Raw genomic sequence first — 23,257 nt, forward strand, 5'->3', positions numbered from 1 at the left:
GTGGCTCAGCAGTTTAGCTCCTGCCTTTGACTTTTTTTTTTTTTTTTTTTTTTTTTTATGATAGGCACACAGTGAGAGAGAGAGAGGCAGAGACACAGGCAGAGGGAGAAGCAGGCTCCATGTACCGGGAGCCCGACGTGGGATTCGATCCCGGGTCTCCAGGATCACGCCCTGGGCCAAAGGCAGGCGCTTAACTGCTGCGCCACCCAGGGATCCCCCTGCCTTTGACTTTCACTCAGCAGTTTAGCTCCTGCCTTTGACTCAGGGCGTGATCCTGGAGTTCCAGGATGGAGTCCCACATCAGGCTCCCTGCATGGAGCCTGTTTCTCCCTCTGCCTATGTCTCTGCCTCTCTCTCTCTCTCTCTCTCTCTGTCTCTCATGAATAAGTAAATAAATAAAACCTTTTTAAAAAGTCCTAAATTATTCTCTTAAATGTGCAGGTTTCCATATAAAAAATGTTCAAAAAAAAAATGTTCAGTACATGGGAACACCCAGGGGGCATCTGGGTGGCTCAGTGGTTGAGTGCTGCCTTAGGCTCAGGTCATGATCCCAGGGTCCAAGGATTGAGTCCTGCATTGGGTTCCCCACAGGGAGCCTGCTTCTCCCTCTGCCTATGTCTTTGCCTCTCTCTCTGTCTCTCATGAATAAATTAAAAATCTTTTTTAATAAAGGGGGGAATACCCAGGTAACAATATCCAGAAAACATACTTCACTCATGGATAATCTTTTTTTCATTTAAGAATCCATAAAAATAGCACTGAGAAGGGCACTTGATGGGATGATCACTGGGTATTGTTGGCAAATCGAACTTAAATAAGCAAATGAAATTAATTTACATTAATTTAATTAATTAAAAAGAAAAGAAAAAAAGAATCCATAAAAATGACAACAGTCAAGGAATGACATACTCCAAATAAGATAAAATATTAGAATTAGTGAGCTGTACTTACGAAACAAACTTCCCTACTTCCACTTGCAATATTGGATCTCGTAGATGCACTTCTAGAAGCAAATCTTCAGCTTGAGCTCCATCTCCTGTTTTTACAGGATGGGGGTTAAAGATTCTTAGGTATCCCATAAAGCTACCCACAATTATTTTATCTGTAGAGAGATGTTTATAAAAGACATAAGAAGAAACAAACATTAGCAACAAAATTTCTTTGGAAATAAACTTTCTAATGTCTAAAAGAGAAACTTAAAAATTAAAAGAATTGAGTCTTGTTCCATATATAAAGGCCAATCTGCCAGCATATGATATAAATAAAATGAATTTATTTTAATAACATAGCTTTTCAAAAACAACTTTTTGTATATGACCAATATTCAAGCATACTAACACATTATGTATTTTTCCTAAGCCTTCCTTTGGTGTCAGTAGTTCTAATTTAACTCAGTCAAAGCAAATCCTTTTACAAAAGACTAGTTAGTATAAGATTGTAAACTGATTTCATCAGAGTGTCAACTCTATAGCTATCAAGATCATTGTATTAAAAAGAATTCTAAAAAAAATAAAAATAAAAAAATAAAAAATAAAAAATAAAAAAGAATTCTGAGGCCTCACTAGATAGAATGCTCTGATTAATAATGTCTGTACTTGGACGCAAGACGGGGAAATGGTAAGATAGGTGTTGTGGGTTGAATTGTATCTCCCTCAAAAAGATGTTGAAATCCTAACCCCCAATCCCCGTGACTTTATTTGAAAACAGGGTCTTCACAGATGTAAGCAAGTTAAGTTGAGGTCACATTCAATTAGATGTCCAATAAGGCTCTCTTATAAGTAGAGAAAGTAGGAGGGCACCTGGGTGGTGCAGTCGGTTGACAACTCTTGGTTTCAGCTCAAGTCATGATCTCAGGGTAATAGGTTCCATCCTTGCGTCAGGCTCCATACTCAGTGTAGAGTCCACTTGAGACTTTCTCTGCCTCTCCCTCTGTCCCTCCTCTCTGTGCACATGCTCACTCTCTCTCTCTCTGCCTCCCACCCTCTAAAATAAATAAATAGGGACCCCTGGGTGGCTCAGCGGTTGAGTGTCTGCCTTTAGCTCAGGGCATGATCCCAGAGTTCCAGGATCGAGTCCCACATCGGGCTCCCTGCAGGGAGCCTGCTTCTTCCTCTGCCTATGTCTCAGGCCTCTGTTGTGTGTGTGTGTGTGTCTCTCTCATGAATAAATAAAATCTTTTTAAAAATAAAATAAAGCCTTAAAAAAAAAAGAAAGAAAGCATGGTGGGGATGGAGCAAGAGGGAGAATGCAAAATGAAGACATGCAAGAAGATGATCATGTAGTAATGGAGGCAGAGATTGGAGTGATACATCCACAAACCAAAGAATGCCTGGGACTGCCAGAAGCTGGAAGAGGCAAATAGGGATCATAGAGGTTTCAGGGGTAGGACAGGCCTGTCAACACCTTGATTTTGGACTTCTAAGCCTCTAAAAACTGTCAAAGAATAAATTTCTGTTGCTTTAAGCCACACAGTTTGTGGTACTTTTTTATGACAGCCCTAAAAAACTAATACTTTAAGTGTCAGTTTTGAAATTGTTGTATTAGTATAGAATGTTGACTTTTTTCAAACTTCCTAAAAGTACATACTTATTTACTGAGAGTTTATCACGTGCCAAGCAATGGTCTATGTAGCTTTTATGTAATAACTTATTAAATCCTCATAATAACCCTATGAGAGAGGTACTATCCTGGGAATTTAAACTCTGAATAGAGACATCAGGAATCTGCTGCCAGATGAACTAATGGCAGCCCCCCACAGTTCTATACCATCTCTGGAGCCATGCTCTTCCCATCCTCCACTGAGGCTTGGTCAATTCAACTCTTCCTGCATTTGGGAGATCTATGTCACTCTCGCTCCAATTCCTCTTTTATTTATATTTATCATAGTTGTTTCCTGTAACTTGTGACCAAAAAATTCATAAAGAAATTGGCAACAAAGAATAAACTGTAGGTACCAATTCCTGCAAGGATATTTGGAAACTGGTTCTTGAGCTGAGTTGGGACACAAAGCAGTAACACTCTAGGCAGGGTTAAATAACATCGTACACAGTGACAGAATGGTTAATCATGTTAATACCCCCAGGTATCTGGGACTCTGTGCCCACTACAGGTGACACTCTGGTGGACTGGACAGCTGCTGCCCCCGGCCAACTGGACAGCTGCTGCCCCAGGCCAACTGAACAGGAAGGAGGAATGCCAAACCATATAATAAGATGGCTTTCCTAAGGGCATTGGGTAATTCAAAATAAGAGAAGGATAGGTTTAAACCATAAAATTCCCATCTCAGGGTAAAGAATAAAACTCAGGATCCTTGGGACTCTGCAGAAAGAATTTCTTTCTTCTTACATCAGTGAGGCTTAACTACTAAAAATCTAATTCAGGGACTGATTCTGTAGGTTTTAAATTACAGTAACAAATGAGTTCACAGTCTCTCCAGGTTTCTTACATAAAAGTAAAGACATTCATCACAAAGAATGGGATTACAATGCTATATAATGAGATTACTGGCAAAGTCTAGAAGGTTCGGATATACATAAACCTCCAAACTTTTCTAAAACACTCCCCACTGAACTTCCTATGCATCCCATGCCCTAATCCCTATTTCACTCACTGAATAACCAAGACTTATTATGCCTGGGTGGCTCACTGGTTGAGCATCTGCCTTTGGCTCAGGTCGTGATTCTGGAGTCCTGGGACCGAGTCCTGCATCATGCTCATCGTGGGGAGCCTGCCTCTCCCTCTGCCTGTGTTTCTGCCTCTGTGTGTGTATGTGTGTTTCTCTGTGTCTCTCATGAATAAATAAATAAAACCTTTTTTAAAAAAACAGCTTAAAAACAAATAAATAACCAAGATTCAACTTCAACGCAGCCCTATCTTCAGAGATAAAATAAAGCCAGGATGATGAAGTCCACATGGCAACAATTTAACCCCTAGAATCTAAATGTGTATGTACAAGTATTAAAATAGCAGGACTTTTATAGTTACCAGATCTCAGGTAACAGTCTAATTCTCACAGATTTCAAGCTATGATTAATGGGATCCTCAGGAATAAAATTATCAGGCAACTCATTAAGACTATTTTTTGTCTCAGTGTTATTTATTTTTTTATTACTGAGTAGTATTCAATTGTAAGAAGGTCCTATAATGTGTTTATCAAACTCAAGCCTTTTTCGAAATCTATAACCAATAATATTCCAGGTCAATGAAAAAGAAGACTAATTCAAGCCACCACATAGACAGTCATGGCATCTCATCCATTTCCACACTGAAGTCAATTTAGACTCAGAACCCCTTGATTAAAGACTACATAACGTACAGATGTTGCTGTAACACCACACATACCCAATATAAATTTTCCTTAGATCCTTCCCTACAGGATCAACAGTCATTTTTCTAGGTGCACTAAGGAAAGGGAAATGGCCAAACCTTGTGAGAATTCTGAATATTGACTCTGAGTTACTAATTCTGGAAGTCTAGATATACACTACTGTTGCTCTAAATTTTTTATTTCGTTCACCCAGTAGGAAAGAAAACCCAGCCTATGATTTCTCACCCAGTTTCTGAGAGTTGAAAGGAAATGTATTTTCACAGAAAATGGTCGAACATCCTTTTGGTTCCCTAACATGTACATGAGGAATATTATATGGGGAGAGCTATATGGAAGCTAATGGAACTCTATCTCCCCAACAGAGAAAATCAGTATCAATACCATGACCGGGGGCACTGGGCTGGTTCAGCTGGTTAAGCATCCAGCTCTTGGTCTCAGAATCAGGTCTTGATCTCCAGGTCGTGAGTTCAAGCCCCATGTTGGGACATCCTGGACATGGAGCCTGCCCAATTACCCACATACCGCTGCGAGACCTGATTTGGGGTACTTTTCAAAATTCGATGCTAAAAAGCTTCAATATGCATATGTGGTGATCTTTACCACATCCCTGTTTAATAACCAAATCTGTCAATATTGAAGTTTAATGGGTCTTATAGAGTTAGCATTGATCAGTATAACTTAAAGGGTAACCCCAAATTCTTCTATTATCCCACATCTTGTCTTTCTTGGAGTCAACTAATACAACCCATTTGCTTGAATACAGTTCTAGATCTTAATAATTTATTTTTTCCTAATACACAGAGACCAACAAACAGTTTGCCTTCACTGGACAGGAATAGGCATATATCTTTAAATGTACTGCCACAATCCAATCTGCAGAAACCAGGACTACCTCATCATCATTTCATAAGAGTCAAATGAGGTTGAAAGAAATAAGAGTGAAACCAAGGAATCTCTAACTCTTCCCTAAAATTGTCTGGATCAGTAGTAAATGAAACTACTATAGTCCTGGGCAGCCCAGGTGGCTCAGCGGTTTAGCGCTACTTTCGACCCAGAGCCTGATCCTAGAGACCCAGGATCGAGTCCCACATTGGGCTCCCTGCATGAAACCTGTTTCTCCCTCTGCCTGTGTCTCTGCCTCTCTTTCTCTCTCTGTCTCATGAATAAATAAATAAAATCTTAAAAAAAAAAAAAAAAAGAAAGAAACTACTATAATCCTCTTTAGCCAAGCACTAATATTCTAGGTTCCTCAGGAATAAAGGCCTAGACCAATTCTCTGGTCCCTCCATCTCCACTCAAGATCAAGAACCCTAATCAAAGAGAAAAAAAAAAAAAAAAAGTAAGTAGCATAGTTACACAGCCCAGTGACCAGATATAAAACAGAAGGTATCAGGGCAGCCCCGGTGGTTCAGCGGTTTAGCGCCGCCTTCAGCCCAGGGTGTGATCCTGGAGACCTGGGATCGAGTCCCACATTGGGCTCCCTGCATGGAGCCTGCTTCTCCCTCTGCCTGTGTCTCTGCCTCTTTCTCTCTCTGTGTCTGTCATGAATAAATAAATAAAATCTTAAAAAAAAAAAAAAAAGAAAAAGAAAAAAAAAACAGAGGGTCCCCCCCATATGATTTAAGTTACAATTTTTTTCTACTCCTCCATCTTAATTTCTAAATTTTTCCTTCTCTTCCTCAACTATGTAACTTTGAACACTGATTGTACATACCACTTAGTCCAGAAGCAACAGATTATTGGAACATGATCATGACTAAATGACAAAGGAAAAAGCACTGTCACCTGAAGATCCTGGACTTGCAGAGCCAGGGCTCCCTCTGGCTCTGAAGCAGTAGGTGCACACTCTTTTCTCTCCCACTATAGATGGGTAAGAACACATGCTTGTGCAGTTGTACAAGGGACAGTTGCCCCATGTGAGGTATAAATGCTGAGTAACTAAAAGATAAACATAGTAGCTATTTCTCAGTCAGCTTTATGTATTTTCTACTCAGAATTCTTGTAGTAAACTCTCACTCCAGGCCACAAGTTGGCATGGAATCTAAACTGGACCACTCAGACTCTCCCACTCACCCCCACTCTATCTCTCCCACAAATCTGAATCTTGAATTGAGAAGAACAGGAAAGGACAGCCCAGGTGGCTCAGCAGTTTAGAGCCGCTTTCAGCCGAGGGTCTGATCCTGGAGACCCACGTCGGGCTCCCTGCATGAAGCTGCTTCTCCCTCTGCCTGTGTCTCTGCTTCTCTCTCTCTATGTCTCAAACGAATAAATAAATAAAATCTTAAAAAAAAAAAAGAGAGAGAGAGACAGGAAAGAACAGGAAAATAAGTACCACTTTAAATGCATGGTGTCTAATTCCAACTGGGATCTTAAAATTAATAAGGAATCCTTCTATGTATCAAGTTGGTTTTGCCTAAAATGATTTCAAGACACTTAATACCATCTTTTCACTCTCTGATCACTCCAAAGAAAGTAGAGATCATTATTGACTCAACTTGACCTCCAAATTTCTCTTCATCTGTAGCCATTCTTACCCTCTTGCCTTCTGCTATGGGGAAAAAAAAGTTCTCACACCTTCCATCTGCACACCTGATCCCATCTCTGTCTTCTCTGAATCCCTGCTCTATGTTTTTTAAGATTTTATTTTTAAATAATCTCTACACCCCACAAGGGGCTTGAATCTACAACCCTGGGAGCAAGAGTAACATGCTCCACCAACCAAGCAAGTCAAGCACTCCAACCCCGCTTTATTATATCTTCTATGCTATACATTGAATTTTTCCCATTTCTCTTCACCCTACATTGCCCCTAGTCATCATCCTCTCTTCTTATCTTCACAGATAAGTTTATTAAAGGGCCATAAACACTCAGTCTTCCCCACCTCCCATTCCTTCACTCACTGCAAATCTAGATTTTGTTACCATTGTGCCCATTCATCCACTGTCATTGAGGATACTAATGAACAACCTGTTACTAAACAGCATAGAAACTTCAGTCTTTATATTACTAAAGTTGGGTACCAGCCCAACTGGTTCTCCTGCCTCTTTGCCTGCTCTTCTCAGAATCTATTACTGACTACCCTTCCCAAACCTCCCCCTTTAATGCTTCTTCAGGTTATAGTCTAAAGTTCTTTCCCTCTTAGTCCACCTACTTTCCCTGTGCATTTTCATACATTCTCAGGGCTTCAAATACAACCAGCATATGACTCACTTCAAAATCAATACCACTGGGGCCTGGATGGCTCAGTCAGTTAAGTGTCTGACTCTTGATTTTGGCTCAAGTAGAGTTCAGGGTCATGAAACAGAGCCCCATGGTGGGCTCTGCATTAGGCACAGAGCCTGCTTAAGTCTCTCCCTCTCTCCCTGCCCCTCCCACTCCATATGCACTCTCTCTCTAAAAAATAGAAAACACTACCTCTATTCTGCCTACTAGACATCCCTATCTCAAATAAAGCATGTCCCAAAATGCTCCCATTGACCCTCCGTTCTATAAAATCAATGAGAATTATTCTTAAACTGTGGTGTATCACCATTCAACTTTGGAGCTTGTCAAAAATGCAGATACCTAAGCCCCCTTCCAATCCACCTGCTTCCAGGAAATATGACTTTATAGGAGCTTATATATCTGAGATAGAAAATCTTCATATGTAATAATCACCCCAGAATATGATGATGCTGGTGGTCCAAACTTTGAGAAATAATGATAGGTGATTTTTTTTCTATGTGGGACACACATGAAATGATTTTTGTATAGTATCCTTGGGAAAATAGAGGAAGCGGGCAGCCCTGGTGGTGCAGCGGTTTGGCGCCGCCTGCAGCCTGGGGTGTGATCCTGGAGACGGAGGATCGAGTCCCACATCAGACTCCCTGCGTGGAGCCTGCTTCTCCCTCTGTCTGTGTCTCTGCCCCTCTCTCTCTGTGTCTATGAATAAATAAATAAAATATTTAAAAAAAAAAAGGAAAATAGAGGAAGCTTCTCACAACTGGTCATATATTGGGAGGAAGCAAACTGGTTAACTGGTAACCCACAGCTGGCACCTCAGTGAAGACCTCTAACAGAAATGTAAGTGAACAGTAAGCCATTTAGACAGGATGGTTTCCAATCAGTTTGGGCATAAATGGATTTGAAATTGTTCTCTTTGGCATATATTTTTGTAGTCTGAGTATTCTGTGTTGCCAAATAATAAAGGAATCCTAAGTTTTAACAAAGAGGCAGGAGACAAGGTTGATAATCTTTGAGGAACCTTTTAGGACACCCTCTGAGGAGACCTTCTCATCTCCTATCAGTGGAAGGGCAGGGCCCAGATTTTCCTTAGAAACAACATAGGTGCTCACTATAGGTTAGTACCTCCCATTCTTCTTTGCCAATATAATTTTTTTACCCCCAAGATTCTACTTTTTACCTTGCCCCCAAGATTCTAGTGTTTTTGTTATACACAAGAAAAATAAAATAAAGAAAATATAAGGGGACAATATTTATAGACTTTAATGAAAGAATGATTTTAAGTTTTATTTTGGGATCCCTGGGTAGCTCAGTGGTTTAGCGCCTGCCTTCGGCCCAGGGCGTGATCCTGGAGTCCCAGGATTGAGTCCCACATCATGCTCCCTGCATGGAGCCTGCTTCTCCCTCTGCCTGTGTCTCTGCCCCCTCTCTGTGTGTCTCTCATGAATAAATAAATAAAATCTTTAAATAAAGGGGATCCCTGGGTGGCACAGCGGTTTAGCGTCTGCCTTTGGCCCAGGGCGTGATCCTGGAGACCCGGGATCGAATCCCACGTCGGGCTCCCAGTGCATGGAGCCTGCTTCTCCCTCTGCCTATGTCTCTGCCTCTCTCTCTCTGTGTGACTATCATAAATAAATAAATAATTTTTTTAAAAATCTTTAAATAAAAATTTTTTTAAGTTTTCCTTATTTTTTTAAAGATTTTATTTACTTATTCATAGAGACACAGAGATAGAGAGATAGGAGAGAGGTAGAGACACAGGCAGAGGGAGAAGCAGGCTCCATGCAGGAGCCCGACATGGGACTCAACCCCGGGTCTCCAGGATCACACCCCAGGCTGCAGACAGCACTAAACCGCTGCGCCAGTGGGGCTGCCCTTAAGTTTTCTTTTTAAGAGGCCAATGACTATCTGGATTACAAAAAAGAAAAGAAAAAGCTCATGACTACAAATAATCAAAAACAAGTACAGGTTTCAAATAGCAATGATACAGAACTAAAATGTTTTAGAGACCACTTCAAAAAATATGAAGATGCAAAGAGGAGCAAATGATTTAAGAATAAGACAGAATGAAAAAAAAAAAAGAATAAGACAGAATGTTGTTTCCATTATCATAATATGAAAATGAAAATAATGATTTAATAATTGTTTTCTACCAACAAATAGGGCTGGAATAATTTTTCCATTCTTGGATTAATGGCTTTCAGATTCAAAATATTTTAAAAATATAATTTTCCTTGAAACCTTCAAAGTTAAAAATATTTTAGTAGCACTACTTAATTTTGCAAAAAAATGAAAACAAATTTTGCACCAAATGAAAACAAATTATATGTTGCCTTGTTATATTTTTCCAGTTCCAAATCATATGACAGAATCAACACAAACCAGAAAACTGCAAAACAGAAGAACTATGCTACCTAAGTATTATAAGGAAAACTGCCTTCAAAATTAGGGCATATTTATGACAGTTCACTTAAGTTCTATAAATACACTTTTTTTTTTAATTTTTATTTATTTATGATAGTCACACAGAGAGAGAGAGAGGCAGAGACATAGGCAGAGGGAGAAGCAGGCTCCATGCACCGGGAGCCCAACGTGGGACTCGATCCCGGGTCTCCAGGATCGTGCCCTGGGCCAAAGGCAGGCGCTAAACCGCTGCGCCACCCAGGGATCCCTATAAATACACTTTAAGTATATAAGTACACTTTAACAAATGAAGATATTTTTATTTTATGTCTGTAAAGCTTTGCTTCAAGATGCATGGTCATAAATTCCTTACCTTGTCCATTTCCAGTATTGTCAACATCAGCCAAACACAAACAGCCTTGATCAAATTCTTCTTTCTCTCCCAGAACAGTAGACCACCAATCACGGGCTTTAAATAAAGACATTTTCGTTCACTATAAAAAGAAAGCATTTATTTATAGTAAAAATGTACCTCACACCATTTATGAATTATCTCTTAAGGCATAGTAAATTAAACGTGAACAATGTTAAGAGAAACATTTCTGAATTTAAAAGTTAAATTTTTTTTTAAAGATTTTATTAATTTATTCATGAAAGACACAGAGAAAGAGAGAGAGGCAGAGACACAAGCAGAGAGAGAAGCAGGCTCCATGCAGGAAGCCCAATGTGGGACTCAATTCCCGAACTCCAGAATCATGCCCTGGACAGAAGGCAGACGCTCAACCACTGAGCCACCCAGGGGTCCCTTGAATATTTTTATGTTTTGCAGAAATATGTGAAACCACAAATCCAAACCAAATCCAAACAGCTGAAAACATAAATAGACATTTTGCAATGCCATTGGACAGTCTGAAAAATTATACATAAATTATGGGCCAATTCTCTCTTCTGGTACATTTGGTAAACAATAACACAAAGTAACAAAAAAAATATTCTTTAAAGGATCAAGATTCAAATTCTAACAGCACTAGTTAGTATATAATTCCTTAGCAGGGCATCCCTGGGTGGCGCAGCAGTTTAGCGCCTGCCTTTGGCCCAGGGCGTGATCCTGGAGACCCGGGATCGAATCCCACGTCGGGCTCCCGGTGCATGGAGCCTGCTTCTCCCTCTGCCTATGTCTCTGCCTCTCTCTCTCTCTCTCTCTCTCTATGACTCATAAATAAATAAAAATTAAAAAAAAAAGATTTATTAATTCCTTAGCAAAATACCTAATTTTCCTTCATTTTGGTCATTAGAAAGACAATAGCATCCCTTGTCACAATGAATTGCTAAGAAGAGCAAATGAGATCAAATGACTAACACTAGAACTGGTACATTATAGGTACTCGAAAAGCATTCACACGCTTTCCCCATTATAACTGCATAAAGGCAAAATAGATGAGGGAAATTCACACCAAAAAAGAACTCGGAAAACTGAGTGTAGGTGCATTTACGATTCCGATAACCCATAAAATTCTCTCTGCTTTGATTCCTCTGTAGAATGAGGATATACCAGCCAGATCTACCACTGAGTTACTGATAATGGTAAATGTGAAGGTCCACTGGACCTCTTGAATTATACACAAACATCACATACCCTGGGATTCTATGAAGGTGCATATACCCAACATAAATGAGCCTTTCTTGCATGTTACACTGATTTAAATAATAGTTAGGAAATGCACTCAAATTTCCTTATTCAAAGACATTCCATTCTAGGGACTCCTGGGTAACTCAGTCATTTAAGTGCCTGCCTTCAGCTCAGGTCATGATCTCAGGGTACTGGGATCCAGACCTGCATCGGGCTCCCTGCTCAGCAGCAAGTCTGTTTCTCCCTCTTCTCCCTCTGTGATCTCTCACTCCTGCTCTCTCTCAAATACATAAAATCTATTTAAAAAAAAAAAAAAAGACATCCCATTCTATAAGGTTGGAGCAAACACTGAATTAGCAAATACTGAACTACTGCTCCTAGGGGAAATAGAAAGGCTCCTGTGAGCCCCTAGTCACAATATTTTCATGAACCAATCAATACTTCATTTTGCTTTTTGTGTGTCTTTGTCTAAAGATACTTTATTTAATAAATTGTTGATTCACTAACATTCAGTTCAGGAGTCAACAATACTATGACTCATACTTGAAGGAAGCTTATCTGATACTTCTATAAGGTATACAGCAACCTTCTCACATTTAGGAACATTAGATAGCTCTTCAGCACTACATTTGGGGACCTTTTTAAGTAACAAAAATCAAAACAAACAAATTAATCCAAACCACAGATTTGTGGAAAACATGGCACGAAGTAGATCATAAAAAGGTTATTCGTTTGTAGTGTAAGAACCGAAACAAGAAAGCAAAAAGTTACTGTGGTTGATACCTGCTGAGAACATGTGCGTCAAGTGACTCAAAATTTTTGCCACTCTGTGCATGACCATGAATGACCCAAAAGCACCATGACTATTGATTTGGGTATTACAAATAAATCTTAGCAAACAGGTAAATTCACAAATACAGAATCTGCAAATAATGAGGATCAACTACACACTTAAAAAAATGTAAAACAATCTGCTTCTTAAAGCCTTCCAGATAGGCTAATCACAGAAGGCAAGACCACCTGCTTTCATTAAGTTGGCCAAGAAATTAGTTGAGAATCATGTGGTGGCAAAAAGTGCAGACTCTGGAGGAGGTCAGTGTGAATTTGACCACAGACACACAGATCAATGAAACAGAATAGAGAACCCAGAAATGGACCCTCAACTCTATGGTCAACTAATATTCGACAAAGGAAGAAAGAATATCCACTGGAAAAAGGACAGTCTCTTCAATAAATGGTGCTGGGAAAATTGAACAGCTAAGTGCAAAAGAACGAAACTAGGCCATTCTCTTACACCAGACACAAAGATAAACTCAAAACAGATTAAAGATCTAAATGTGAGACAAGAATCCATCAAAATCCTAGAGAACACAGGCAACACCCTTTTTGACCTTGACCACAGCAACGTCTTGCAAGATACATCTCTGAAGGCAAGGGAAACAAAAGCAAAAATGAACTATTGAGACTTCATCAAGATAAAAAGCTTCTGCACAGCAAAAGAAAAGTCAACAAAACTAAAAGACAACCTACAGAATGGGAGAAGATATTTGCGAATGACCTATCAGATAAAGGGCTAGTATCCAAGATCTATAAAGAACTTATTAAACTCAACAGCAAAGAAACAAACAATCCAATCATGAAATGGGCAAAAGACATGAACAGAAATTTCACCAAAGAAGACATACACATGGCCAACAAGCACATGCTCTGCATCACTTGCCATCAGGGAAAAACAAATCAAAACCACAATGAGGGCAGCCCCGGTGGCGCAGCAGTTTAGCGCTGCCTGCAGCCCAGGGCGTGATCCTGGAGACCCTGGATCGAGTCCCACGTCAGGCTCTCTGTATGATGCCTGCTTCTCCCTCTGCCTGTGTCTCTGCCACTCTCTCTCTCTCTCTGTCTCTATGAATAAATAAATAAAAATCTTTAAAAAAAAAAAAAACCACAATGAGATCCCACCTCACACCAATGAGAATGGTGAAAATTAACAAGACAGGAAACAACAAATGTTGGAGAGGATGTAGAGAAAGGGGAACCCTCTTGCACTGTTGGTGGAAATGTGAACTGGGACAGCCGCTCTGGAAAGCTGTGTGGAGGTTCCTCAAAGAGTTAAAAATAGAACTGCCCTACAACCCAGCAATTACACTACTGGTGATTTACCCCAAAGATACAGATGCAGTGGAAGACCGAGACACCTGCATCCCAATGTTTATAGCCACAATGTCCACAATAGCCAAACTGTGGAAGGAGCCTTAGCGTCCATCGAAAGATGAATAGATAAAGACGTGGTCTATATATACAGTGGAATATTACTCAGCCATTAGAAATGACGAATACCCACCATATGCTTCAACGTGGATGGAACTGGAGGGTATTATACTGAGTTGAAATAAGTCAATCAGAGGAGGACAATCATCATATGGTTTCACTCATACAGGGAATATAAAAAATAGTGAACGAGATTATAGGGAAAAGGAGAGAAAATGAGTGGGAAAAATTAGAGAAGGTGACAAAACATGAGAGACTCCTAACTCTGGGAAACAAACAAGGGGTAGTGGAAAGGGAGATGGGAAGGAGAGATGAGGTGACTGGGTGACAGGCACAGAGGGGGGCACTTGATGGGATAGCACTGGGTGTTATACTCTATGTTGGCAAATCAAACTCCAATAAAAAAAATATATATTAAAAAAAGGAATCCAGGTTCCATACAAACCATGAAACCAGTGGAGGTTTATTAAAAGTTACGGAACCTCTACATACTTCAGCTTACTCATCTATAAAATAAAGAATGATATTGTGAGGAATAAATAAGAATGCAGTAGAAGCAACTTACGGAATGTTAGAAAATATCTGCAAATTACATATCTAACAAAGGGTTAATATATTGGGACTCCTGGGTGGCTCATCGGTTTGGCACCTGCCTTCCGTCCAGGATCTGATCCTGGAAACCCAGGATCAAGTTCCACACTGGGCTCCCTGCATGGAGTCTGCTTCTCTCTCTGCCTGTGTCTCTGCCTCTCTCTATCTCTCATGAATAAATAAATAAAATCTTTAAAAGAAAAAAAAAAGGTTAATATACAGAATAAAGAACTCATACATGTCAACAGCAAAAAAATTTAATGGGTAAAGGACTCAGACATTTCACCAAAGAAGATATACAAATGGCCAAAAAGCATATGAAACCATGTTCAACATCACCTATCATTAGGGAAATGCAAATCACAAACACAATGAAATCCCATTCACACTCACTAGGACAGCTACTACAAAAAAACAAAAACAAACAACAAAAAAAAAACCAGAAAATAACAAGTGTCAGCAAGGATGTGATGTAACTGGAACCCTTGTGCACTGCTGGTGAAAATCTAAGAGTGCAACAATGGAAACTGTATAGTGATTCCTCAAAAAATTAAAATTATGTTACCAAGGTTCCTGGGTGGTTCAGTCAGTTAAGCATCCGATTGTTTATTTCAGTTCAGATCATGATCTCGGGTTGTAAGATCAAGGCCCATGTCAGGCTCCGTGATGGGCATGCAACCTGCTTAAGATTCTCTCTCCCAGGGCAGTCCCAGTGGTGCAGCGGTTTAGCGCCACCTGCAGCCCAGGGTGTGATCCTGGAGACCCTGGATCAAGTCCCACATCAGGCTCCCTGCATGGAGCCTGCTTCTCCCTCTGCCTGTGTCTCTGTCTCTCTCTGTCTCTGTCTCTGTCTCTCTCTGTGTCTCTATGAATAAATAAATAAAATCTTAAAAAAAAAAAAAAAAAAAAGATTCTCTCTCCCAGTGTACCTGAGTGGCTCAGTGGTTGAGAATGTACCTTTGGCTCAAGTCGTGATTCTGGTTTCCCAAGATCAAGGCCCACATTAGGCTCCCCACAGGGAACCTGCTTCTCCCTCTGCCTATGTCTCTACCTCTTTCTCTGTGTCTCTCATGAATAAATAAAATCTTAAAATAAGATAATAAAACCTACACTGAAGGAAAGAAACAAATGTCTTCCAACTTGTAAATAAACAGACTATGGTACATCCTTACCATAGAATAAAACTCAGCAATTTTTAAAAAATGAAGTAACAACAACTTGGATGGATCTCAAGGACATTATGCTAAGTGAAAAAAAATCCCAAAAGATCACATATTAAATAATTCCATTTCTATAACATTTTTAAAATGAAAAAATTAAACTGATAGAAAACAGATCAGTGGTTACCAAGTCTAAGGGGGGCAGGGGGCAGTCACTTTAATGGACTAGAAGGGCATTTCTTTGGGATGATGGAAAAGTTCTATACCCCGATTTTGGTAGTAGTTTCATGGGATAAGTTTTAATTTCTTCAAATTATATTACAAGAAGAAAAGTGTATGTAATGTAAAACCTAGTGAAATCTAAATAAGATTTTTTTAAATAAGATTTATAGTTTAGTTGTAGTATTATACTAATATCAATTTAGTAATTTGATCATTGTTCTGCTACCATTCGGAAATCATTACTTTTACAATTTCTATGAGCTTATAATATTGTTTCAGATGACAAGTTTAAAGAAACAAACAACAGGAAAAATAGAAAAAAGAAAACCCCATCCAAGGCCTCTCTTTCCACTAAAAATGAAATTAGATAAAGGCAAAGTGTTGATAGAAGTGATGGGGAAAAAACATAGCAGGTAAATAAGCTTATAATGATTTTTAAGATATGTGGGAGAGTTTCTGAAAAACATCTGCATCACTCATTATTACTAATGGCATTATATAATTATACAGATTGCCAGATGACTAAACGTCAAGCCTGGCAGGAAGTATACAAAAAATGTAATAAACACTTTATTACACTTTTACCAGATTTTTTTGAGAGGGAAGTAACAGTACTTAGCAAGTGCCATATATTCTCATTATATACTCCAGATATATCTAGAAAGTTGTTATACACCATACTATTAGACTACCAGTATAAAGATACATCAAGATACATGATTCTCTTGCAGCCCAGAGTAGAATATTACCCAAATTCAATATCACTTAAAGACTCACTTGGAGGACTCACTGCACTCATCATATAGTTAGCATCATGGTTATAATTTATTACAGTGAAAATAAAAAGCATAACAAAGAAAGGGAAAAGGTGCATGAGTCTGCAGTGGGGAATGCGGGTGGGGCTGGTGGTTCTTGAAAGGAATCACACACAAACTTCCAAGGCAGAAAAACTAGGCTCTGGGGTCAGAGACCAGGGGAAAAAAAAGAAGAGAAAACTGAACTGAACAGGGGCATCCAATGAGATCAAAGGAAAACCAGGAGTATGCCATCTGGAAGGAAATGAAAAAGTATCTAGAAAAAGAGAGTGGCCAGCTCTATGAAATGCTGCTGATATGTCATAAAAAAATGAAAAGGCTTGAGGTCAAAACTCCATTTGGAGACATAGCCAAAAATAGAAATCAATAGGCTAACCAGCAAGTATGAGATCCTTTGTACACATTCTGCATCAGCCAGTTCAAAAAGAGTCTCAAGGAGAGAAAATAGGAAGGGAAGACCTGTTCAACATCCCAAAGGGTCTCTTTCCCCTCATGTAGGCAGAAGAGAAAACTTCATGGGATCTGCCTAGAGAACATATTAAACACCCAAGTAATAGTCACAGAGAAGAGTTTTTTCCATCAACACTATTGAAATAATATATAAAAAATCAAAGTGCTTAGGGCAGCCCGGGTGGCTCAGCGGTTTAGCGCCGCCTTCAGCCCAGGGCGTGATCCTGGAGACCCGAGATCGAGTCCCACGTCGGGCTCCCTGCATGGAGCCGGCTTCTCCCTCTGCTTGTATCTTTGCCTCTCTCTCTCTCTCTCATTCTGTGTGTGTGTGTCTCATGAATAAATAAATAAAATTTAAAAATCAAAGTGCTTAGATAAGTGACCATGAAAGACATAGCTGCAGTTTGATACATGACATATGACAGCATCAGGCAAAAATAGCTATTATGCGAAAATGGCTTCAAAAATCTTTGTTAATGAGCACATTTTTCATCTTGCTAAAAAAAAAAAAAAAACCTCCAATATGAAAAACTAACTCTCCAACACTGCCTGTACATGGAAATGTCATCAAGCACTAATTTTTTAAGGACTTCAATCATAAAATTTAAGATCTATTTCTATTGACAAAATAACACAGGCCATATTTAGCTCCTTCTTGTTTCTCCTGCTCTATCAGTTTCTCGTTAGTCATCCTCCACTGCTGCTGAAAGCCCTCCTTACCTACATTGTTTAGCAACTTACTACCCAAAGTGTAGTCCATGGACCAGCATCAGCATCACCCAACAGCTTATGATGCAAAACCTCAGCTCCACCACAAACAATATCCCCAGGTGATTCACATGCACCTTAATGTATAAAAAGCACAAACTGAAGTGATACCTGATAGCCAAAGTCGATGTTTTCTTATAGCATGGCTCTACTTTCCCACTTCCTCTTTCCTGGGACCTGTGCCACCAGTTACCTTGAAAACCAGACTTTAACATTAACAGCTAGAAGGTACCTAATAATTAGCTAGCCCTCTCATTCTGTAAGATAAGCCCAGAAAGGTTAGCTATATGATTACCCTGAGTCACACAGCTAATGGCAGAAACTTGTTCCTCTCCCTGATCTCTAGCTTCTCTTGTTTGACTGCCACTGTCTGCAATTTATCAAGAAAAATGAAGAAAAAATGAAAAGAGTATGAATCAGTAGAGTGGGGAGTCTGCTTCTCCCTCGTCCTCTGCCCCTCCCCCTGCTCCTGTTCATGCTCTGTCTCTCTCACAAACAAATAAATAAAATCTTTTTAAAAAAATTTCTCGGGGACCCCTGGGTGGCTCAGCGGTTTAGCGCCCCCTTTGGCCCAGGGCGTGATCCTGGAGTCCCGGGATCCAGTCCCGCGTCGGGTTCCTTGGATGGATCCTGCTTCTCCCTCTGCCAGTGTCTCTGCCTCTCTCTCTCTCTCTGTGTCTCTCGTGAATAAATAAAATATTTTTTTTAAATTATCTTTGCACACAGAAGTTGTGTTCCTAATAAGCTTGTAAATAATAACTTTTTAACCTAGTGTTAAAAAGTCTTATAAACACTAGAGTACTCTGATACATGATGGAACTCTGACCAAATCTTCTTGATAACCTAAGTATGTCTCCCATAACCACTATGCTATGCAATTTCAAATTTAAAATATCACAGGATTCCACTTTTGGAATGACACATGAGAAGCTCCATGGACCCATTCCCCAGCAAAACTGGTGAAAACTGTTTTTTAAAATCACCATTGAAAGTCTCTGGAAACTGTCCTAAGAGTATATAAAAAAATAAGAAACAAAAAATCTACTAAAACTCAGTAAGAAAATTAAGAATCTGTAGTATTTAAAAAACCAATACTCACTCCTCCTCTCCTCACTCATAGCTCCAAACAAGATAGAAAGTCCACTCCAGACAGGTATAGCCAAGAATAGAATCACCCTCTCTCCCCATAGCTCCCATAGCTCCTCCCCTGGAGGAGCAGGACATCATCGTGCTTCCAGCTATCTGTTTCTGACTAAAGACAAAATAGAAAATCTAAATCAGGGGCGCCTGGGTGGCTCAGTCTACTAAGTGGCTGCCTTCAGCTCAGGTCATGATCCCAAAGTCCTGGGATCAAGCCCTGCATTGGGCTCTCTGCTCAGCAGGGAGCCTGCTTCTCCCTCGCCCTCTGCCCCCGCCCCCTTGCTCATGCTCTCTCTCTCAAATAAATAAACTCTTAAAAAAAAAAAAAAAAAAAAAAAAAAAAGATGGGATGCCTGGGTGGCTCAGCGGTTGAGCATCTGCTTTTGGCCCAGGGCATGATCCCGGAGTTCCAGGATCAAGTCCCACATTAGGCTTCCTACAGGGAGCCTGCTACTCCCTCTGCCTGTGTCTCTGCCTCTCTCTCTCTCTCTCTCTCTCTCTCACTCTCTCTCTCTGATGAAGAAAGAAAAAAGAAAAGAAAAGAAAAGAGAAGAGAAGAGAAGAGAAGAGAAGAGAAGAGAAGAGAAAAGAAAAGAAAAGTCTAAATTAAAAACCTACCCACAAAAAATAGACCAGGCCCAGATGGTGAAAAAATTAGTACCAATTCTTCACAAACTATTCCAAAAAAATAAAAGGAAATACTTCCCAACTCACACTATAAGGCAAGTGTTACACTGATACCAAAACTAAGCAAACACAAGAAAACTACAGACCAGTATCTCTAATGAATACAGATGCAAAATCCTCAGCAAAACATTATAAAAATGAATAAGCAAGATATAAAAAGAACTAGGCACCATGACCAAAGGAGAATTAATCCCAGGAATATAAGGTTAGTTTAACATCCAAAAACAAATTATAATACTACACCATATCAATAAAACAAAAATTTAAAACCACCTTATTATCTCAACTCAGGAAAAGCATCTGACAAAATAAAATCCAATACTCTTCCATTATAAAAACACTCAAAACACTAGGAGTAAAAGGGAGCTTCCTCAAAATGATAAAGGACATCTATGCAAAACCCATAGCTTATATCATACTTAACAATGAATGACTAGATGCTTTCTCCCTAAGAGCAGACACAAGACTAGGATGTCCAAATTCACCACTTTTATGCAATATTGTACTAGAGGTTTTAGGTCAGGCAATTAGCTAAGAAAAAAAACTAAAAGGCTCCTAGACTGGAAAGGAAGAAGTATAACTATCTTTACTCTCAGATGACATGATCTGGTAAACAGAACATCCTAAGAAATTCAGTGAAAAACCATTAGAACTAACAGACAAGTAAGGTTGAAGGATACAAAAATACTAATATACAAAAAACAATTGCATTTCTATGCATTTGCAATGAACAATCCAAAAAATGAAACTCAAAAGAAAATTGCATTTACAATAGCATCTAAAAGAATAAAATACCTAGAAATAAATTTTATAAAGTGTAAAGCATATATATGTTCTGAAAACTATAAAATACAGTCAAAAGAATTAGAGATCTAAATAAACAGGATAACATCCTATATCCATGGATATGAAGCCATGCATTTGAATTATTGCATTTTTAAGATGCAACACTTCCTGGGGTGCCTTTATGCATCTGCCTTCCACTCAGGTCAAGATCTCAGAGTCCTAGAATTGAGCCCTGGTCGGGCTCCCTGCTCAGCGGGGAATCTGCTTCTCCCTTTCCCTCTGCCCCCATCCCCTGTTGATGCTCTCTCTCTTGCTCTCTCTCTTCTCTCTCAAATAAATAAATAAAATCTTTTTTTAAAAAAAGATGCAATACTTCCCAAAGTGATCTACAGATTCAGTGCAATCCTTATCGGATTCCCATAGAGCTTCTTTGTACAAATTGACTAATTTATTCTGAAATTCATATAGAATTGCCAACAAGTAGGACACCTGGGTGGCTCCGTGGGTTAAGCATCTGGCTCTTGATTTCAGCTCAGGTCATGATCTCAGGGTAATGAGATCGAGCCCTGCACTGGGGCTCCATGCTCAGCCAGGAGTCTGCTAAAGATTCTTTCTCCCTCTACCCCTCCTTCTGCTGTGTGTGCACACTTGCTCTCTCTCTCTCAAATACATAAATCTTTTTTTAAAAATTGCCAGCAGCTGTGGACTCTGGGCCACCAGGGTCGGTGAAGGATCTCAAGATGGCTGGGTGAAAACTTGCTCTAAAAACCATTGATTGGGTAGCTTTTGGGGAGATCATACCCCAAAACCAGAAGGCCATTGCCATCTCCCTGAAATCCTGGAATGAGATGCTTACTTCCAGGTTGGCCACTACTCTTCCTAAGAAATCACCTGCTATCAACTGGGCTTACTACAAGGCCAATGTAGCAAAGGCTGGCTTGGTAGATGACTTTGAGAAGTAGTTTAATGTCCTGAAGGTTCCTATGCCAGAGGATAAAATCACTGTCCAGGTGGATGCTGAGGAAAAAGAAGATGTGAAAAGCGGTGCTGAGTTTTTGTCTCTCTCAAAGGCCAGGACTGAAGAATATGTAAAAGAGCTGGAGAAGATGAAGAACATAATTCCATTTGATCAGATGACCATTGAGGACCTGAATGAAGTCTTCCCAGAAACCAAATTAGACAAGAAGTATCCCTACTGGCCTCACAAGCCAATGGAAAACTTATAAACTTGAGTTGAGGAGAAAGCCCTGGCCCTCATATTATAAGCGCTGGACATTAAAAATAATGATATGTGAAAAAAAATGCCAGCAACTCATAATAGCCAAAACAATCTTTAAAAAGAAGAACAAAATTGGAGGATTTTCCCATTTCAAAACCTAACTACTATGCAGTAGTATTCAGGACAGTATGGTACTGGCCAAAAGGTAGACATAGGTAAATGGAAAGGAATGGAGAGTCCAGAAATAAATTTATACATCTATGGTAAACTGACTTTCAACAAAGATGCTAAGACCATTCAATCAGAAGTTGCAACAAGTGATTCTAGTACTACTGGATAGCCACATGAGAAAGAATGAAGTTCTAAAAAAAAAAAAAAAAAGAATGAAGTTGTACCCTTACCTCAAACCATAAAAAAAAAAAAAAATCAAAATGGATCAAAGTAAAAATAAAAAAAAAAAATAAAAATAAAAAAAATAAAAAATAAATAAAAAAAAAAAAAAAAAAAAGGGATCCCTGGGTGGCGCAGCGGTTTAGCGCCTGCCTTTGGCCCGGGGCGTGATCCTGGAGACCCAGGATCGAATCCCACGTTGGGCTCCCGGTGCATGGAGCCTGCTTCTCCCTCTGCCTATGTCTCTGCCTTTCCTCTCTCTCTGTGTGACTATCATAAATAAATTAAAAATTAAAAAAAAAAAAAATGGATCAAAGACCTTTATATTTACTAATGCATAGCTAAAACTACAAAATTCTTAGAAGACTTCTTAGAAGAAAACTTTTTTTTTTTTTTACTTCTTAGAAGAAAAGAGCAAATCTTCATGACATCAGATATCGTGATAGATTCTTAAATCTGACAACAAAAACATGAGTAACAAAAGAAAAAATAAAGAGACTTCACTAAAATTTAAAACTTTTTGCTTCAGGGCAGCCCCGGTGGCCCAGCAGTTTAGTGCCATCTTCAGCCCAGGGCGTGATCCTGGAGACCTGGGATCCAGCTTGCTTCTCCCTCTGCCTGTGTCTCTGCCTCTCTCTCTCTCTCTCTCTCTGTGACTCTCATGAATAAGTAAAATCTTAAAAACAAACATAAAAGCATAAAGAATAGTAAAACGACTCCTCATATGTCCATCACCATTTATTCTTTTAAAAAAATAAGAGATTTATTGAAATATAATTTACATAATATGTAATTCATCTATATAATTTGCACAGTTGAATGCTATTTTTGTATATACATAAGTGCAGCCAATTATAGAATATTTGCATCACCTTAAAAAGATACCTTGCACCCCTTACCTATAACTCTCCTGTCCTTTCCTTCCCACTGGACTGAAGCAGCCACTAATTTACTTTCTATCTGAATGGATTTGCCTATTCTGTACATTTTATTTATTTATTTATTGGTTTGCTTATTTATTTATTTTTAGTTAAGTAGCATTAACATGCAATATTTAGTTTGAGATGTATTCTACGCATTTTATATAAATGGAATCATAAAATATGTGGTGTTTAGTGACTGTCTTCTTTTTCTTAGAATAATTTTTTTTTAAGATTTTATTTATTCATGATAGACACA

At 39.2% G+C, this 23,257-nt stretch overlaps 1 protein-coding gene and 1 pseudogene across 16 annotated transcripts in view; one reads left to right on the top strand and one right to left on the bottom strand.

Annotated features, from left to right (window-relative positions):
* Positions 1-23,257, bottom strand: part of BBS9 (Bardet-Biedl syndrome 9) — a 431,432-nt gene that overhangs the window by 402,886 nt on the left and 5,289 nt on the right. For 11 of the 16 annotated variants that reach the window (XR_013356572.1, XM_077856234.1, XM_077856231.1 and 8 more), the window contains 2 exons: positions 10,326-10,446; positions 952-1,102 (listed from right to left, as the gene is read on the bottom strand). Coding sequence is in view for 13 of the 16 variants with exons in the window: in XM_077856234.1 (XP_077712360.1) it covers positions 952-1,102; positions 10,326-10,437 (263 nt within the window). In the remaining 3 variants the exon portion in view is untranslated. Of the gene's footprint in view, positions 1-951; positions 1,103-10,325; positions 10,447-23,257 lie in introns of those variants that run through there. The other 5 variants (XM_077856239.1, XM_077856238.1, XM_077856243.1 and 2 more) reach the window with 3 other exon arrangements.
* LOC144288275 (ATP synthase peripheral stalk subunit d, mitochondrial pseudogene) lies at positions 21,210-21,753 on the top strand (annotated as a pseudogene).

Source organism: Canis aureus, chromosome 18, assembly GCF_053574225.1.
Source record: "Canis aureus isolate CA01 chromosome 18, VMU_Caureus_v.1.0, whole genome shotgun sequence".
Classification (NCBI taxonomy): Eukaryota; Metazoa; Chordata; class Mammalia; order Carnivora; family Canidae; genus Canis; species Canis aureus.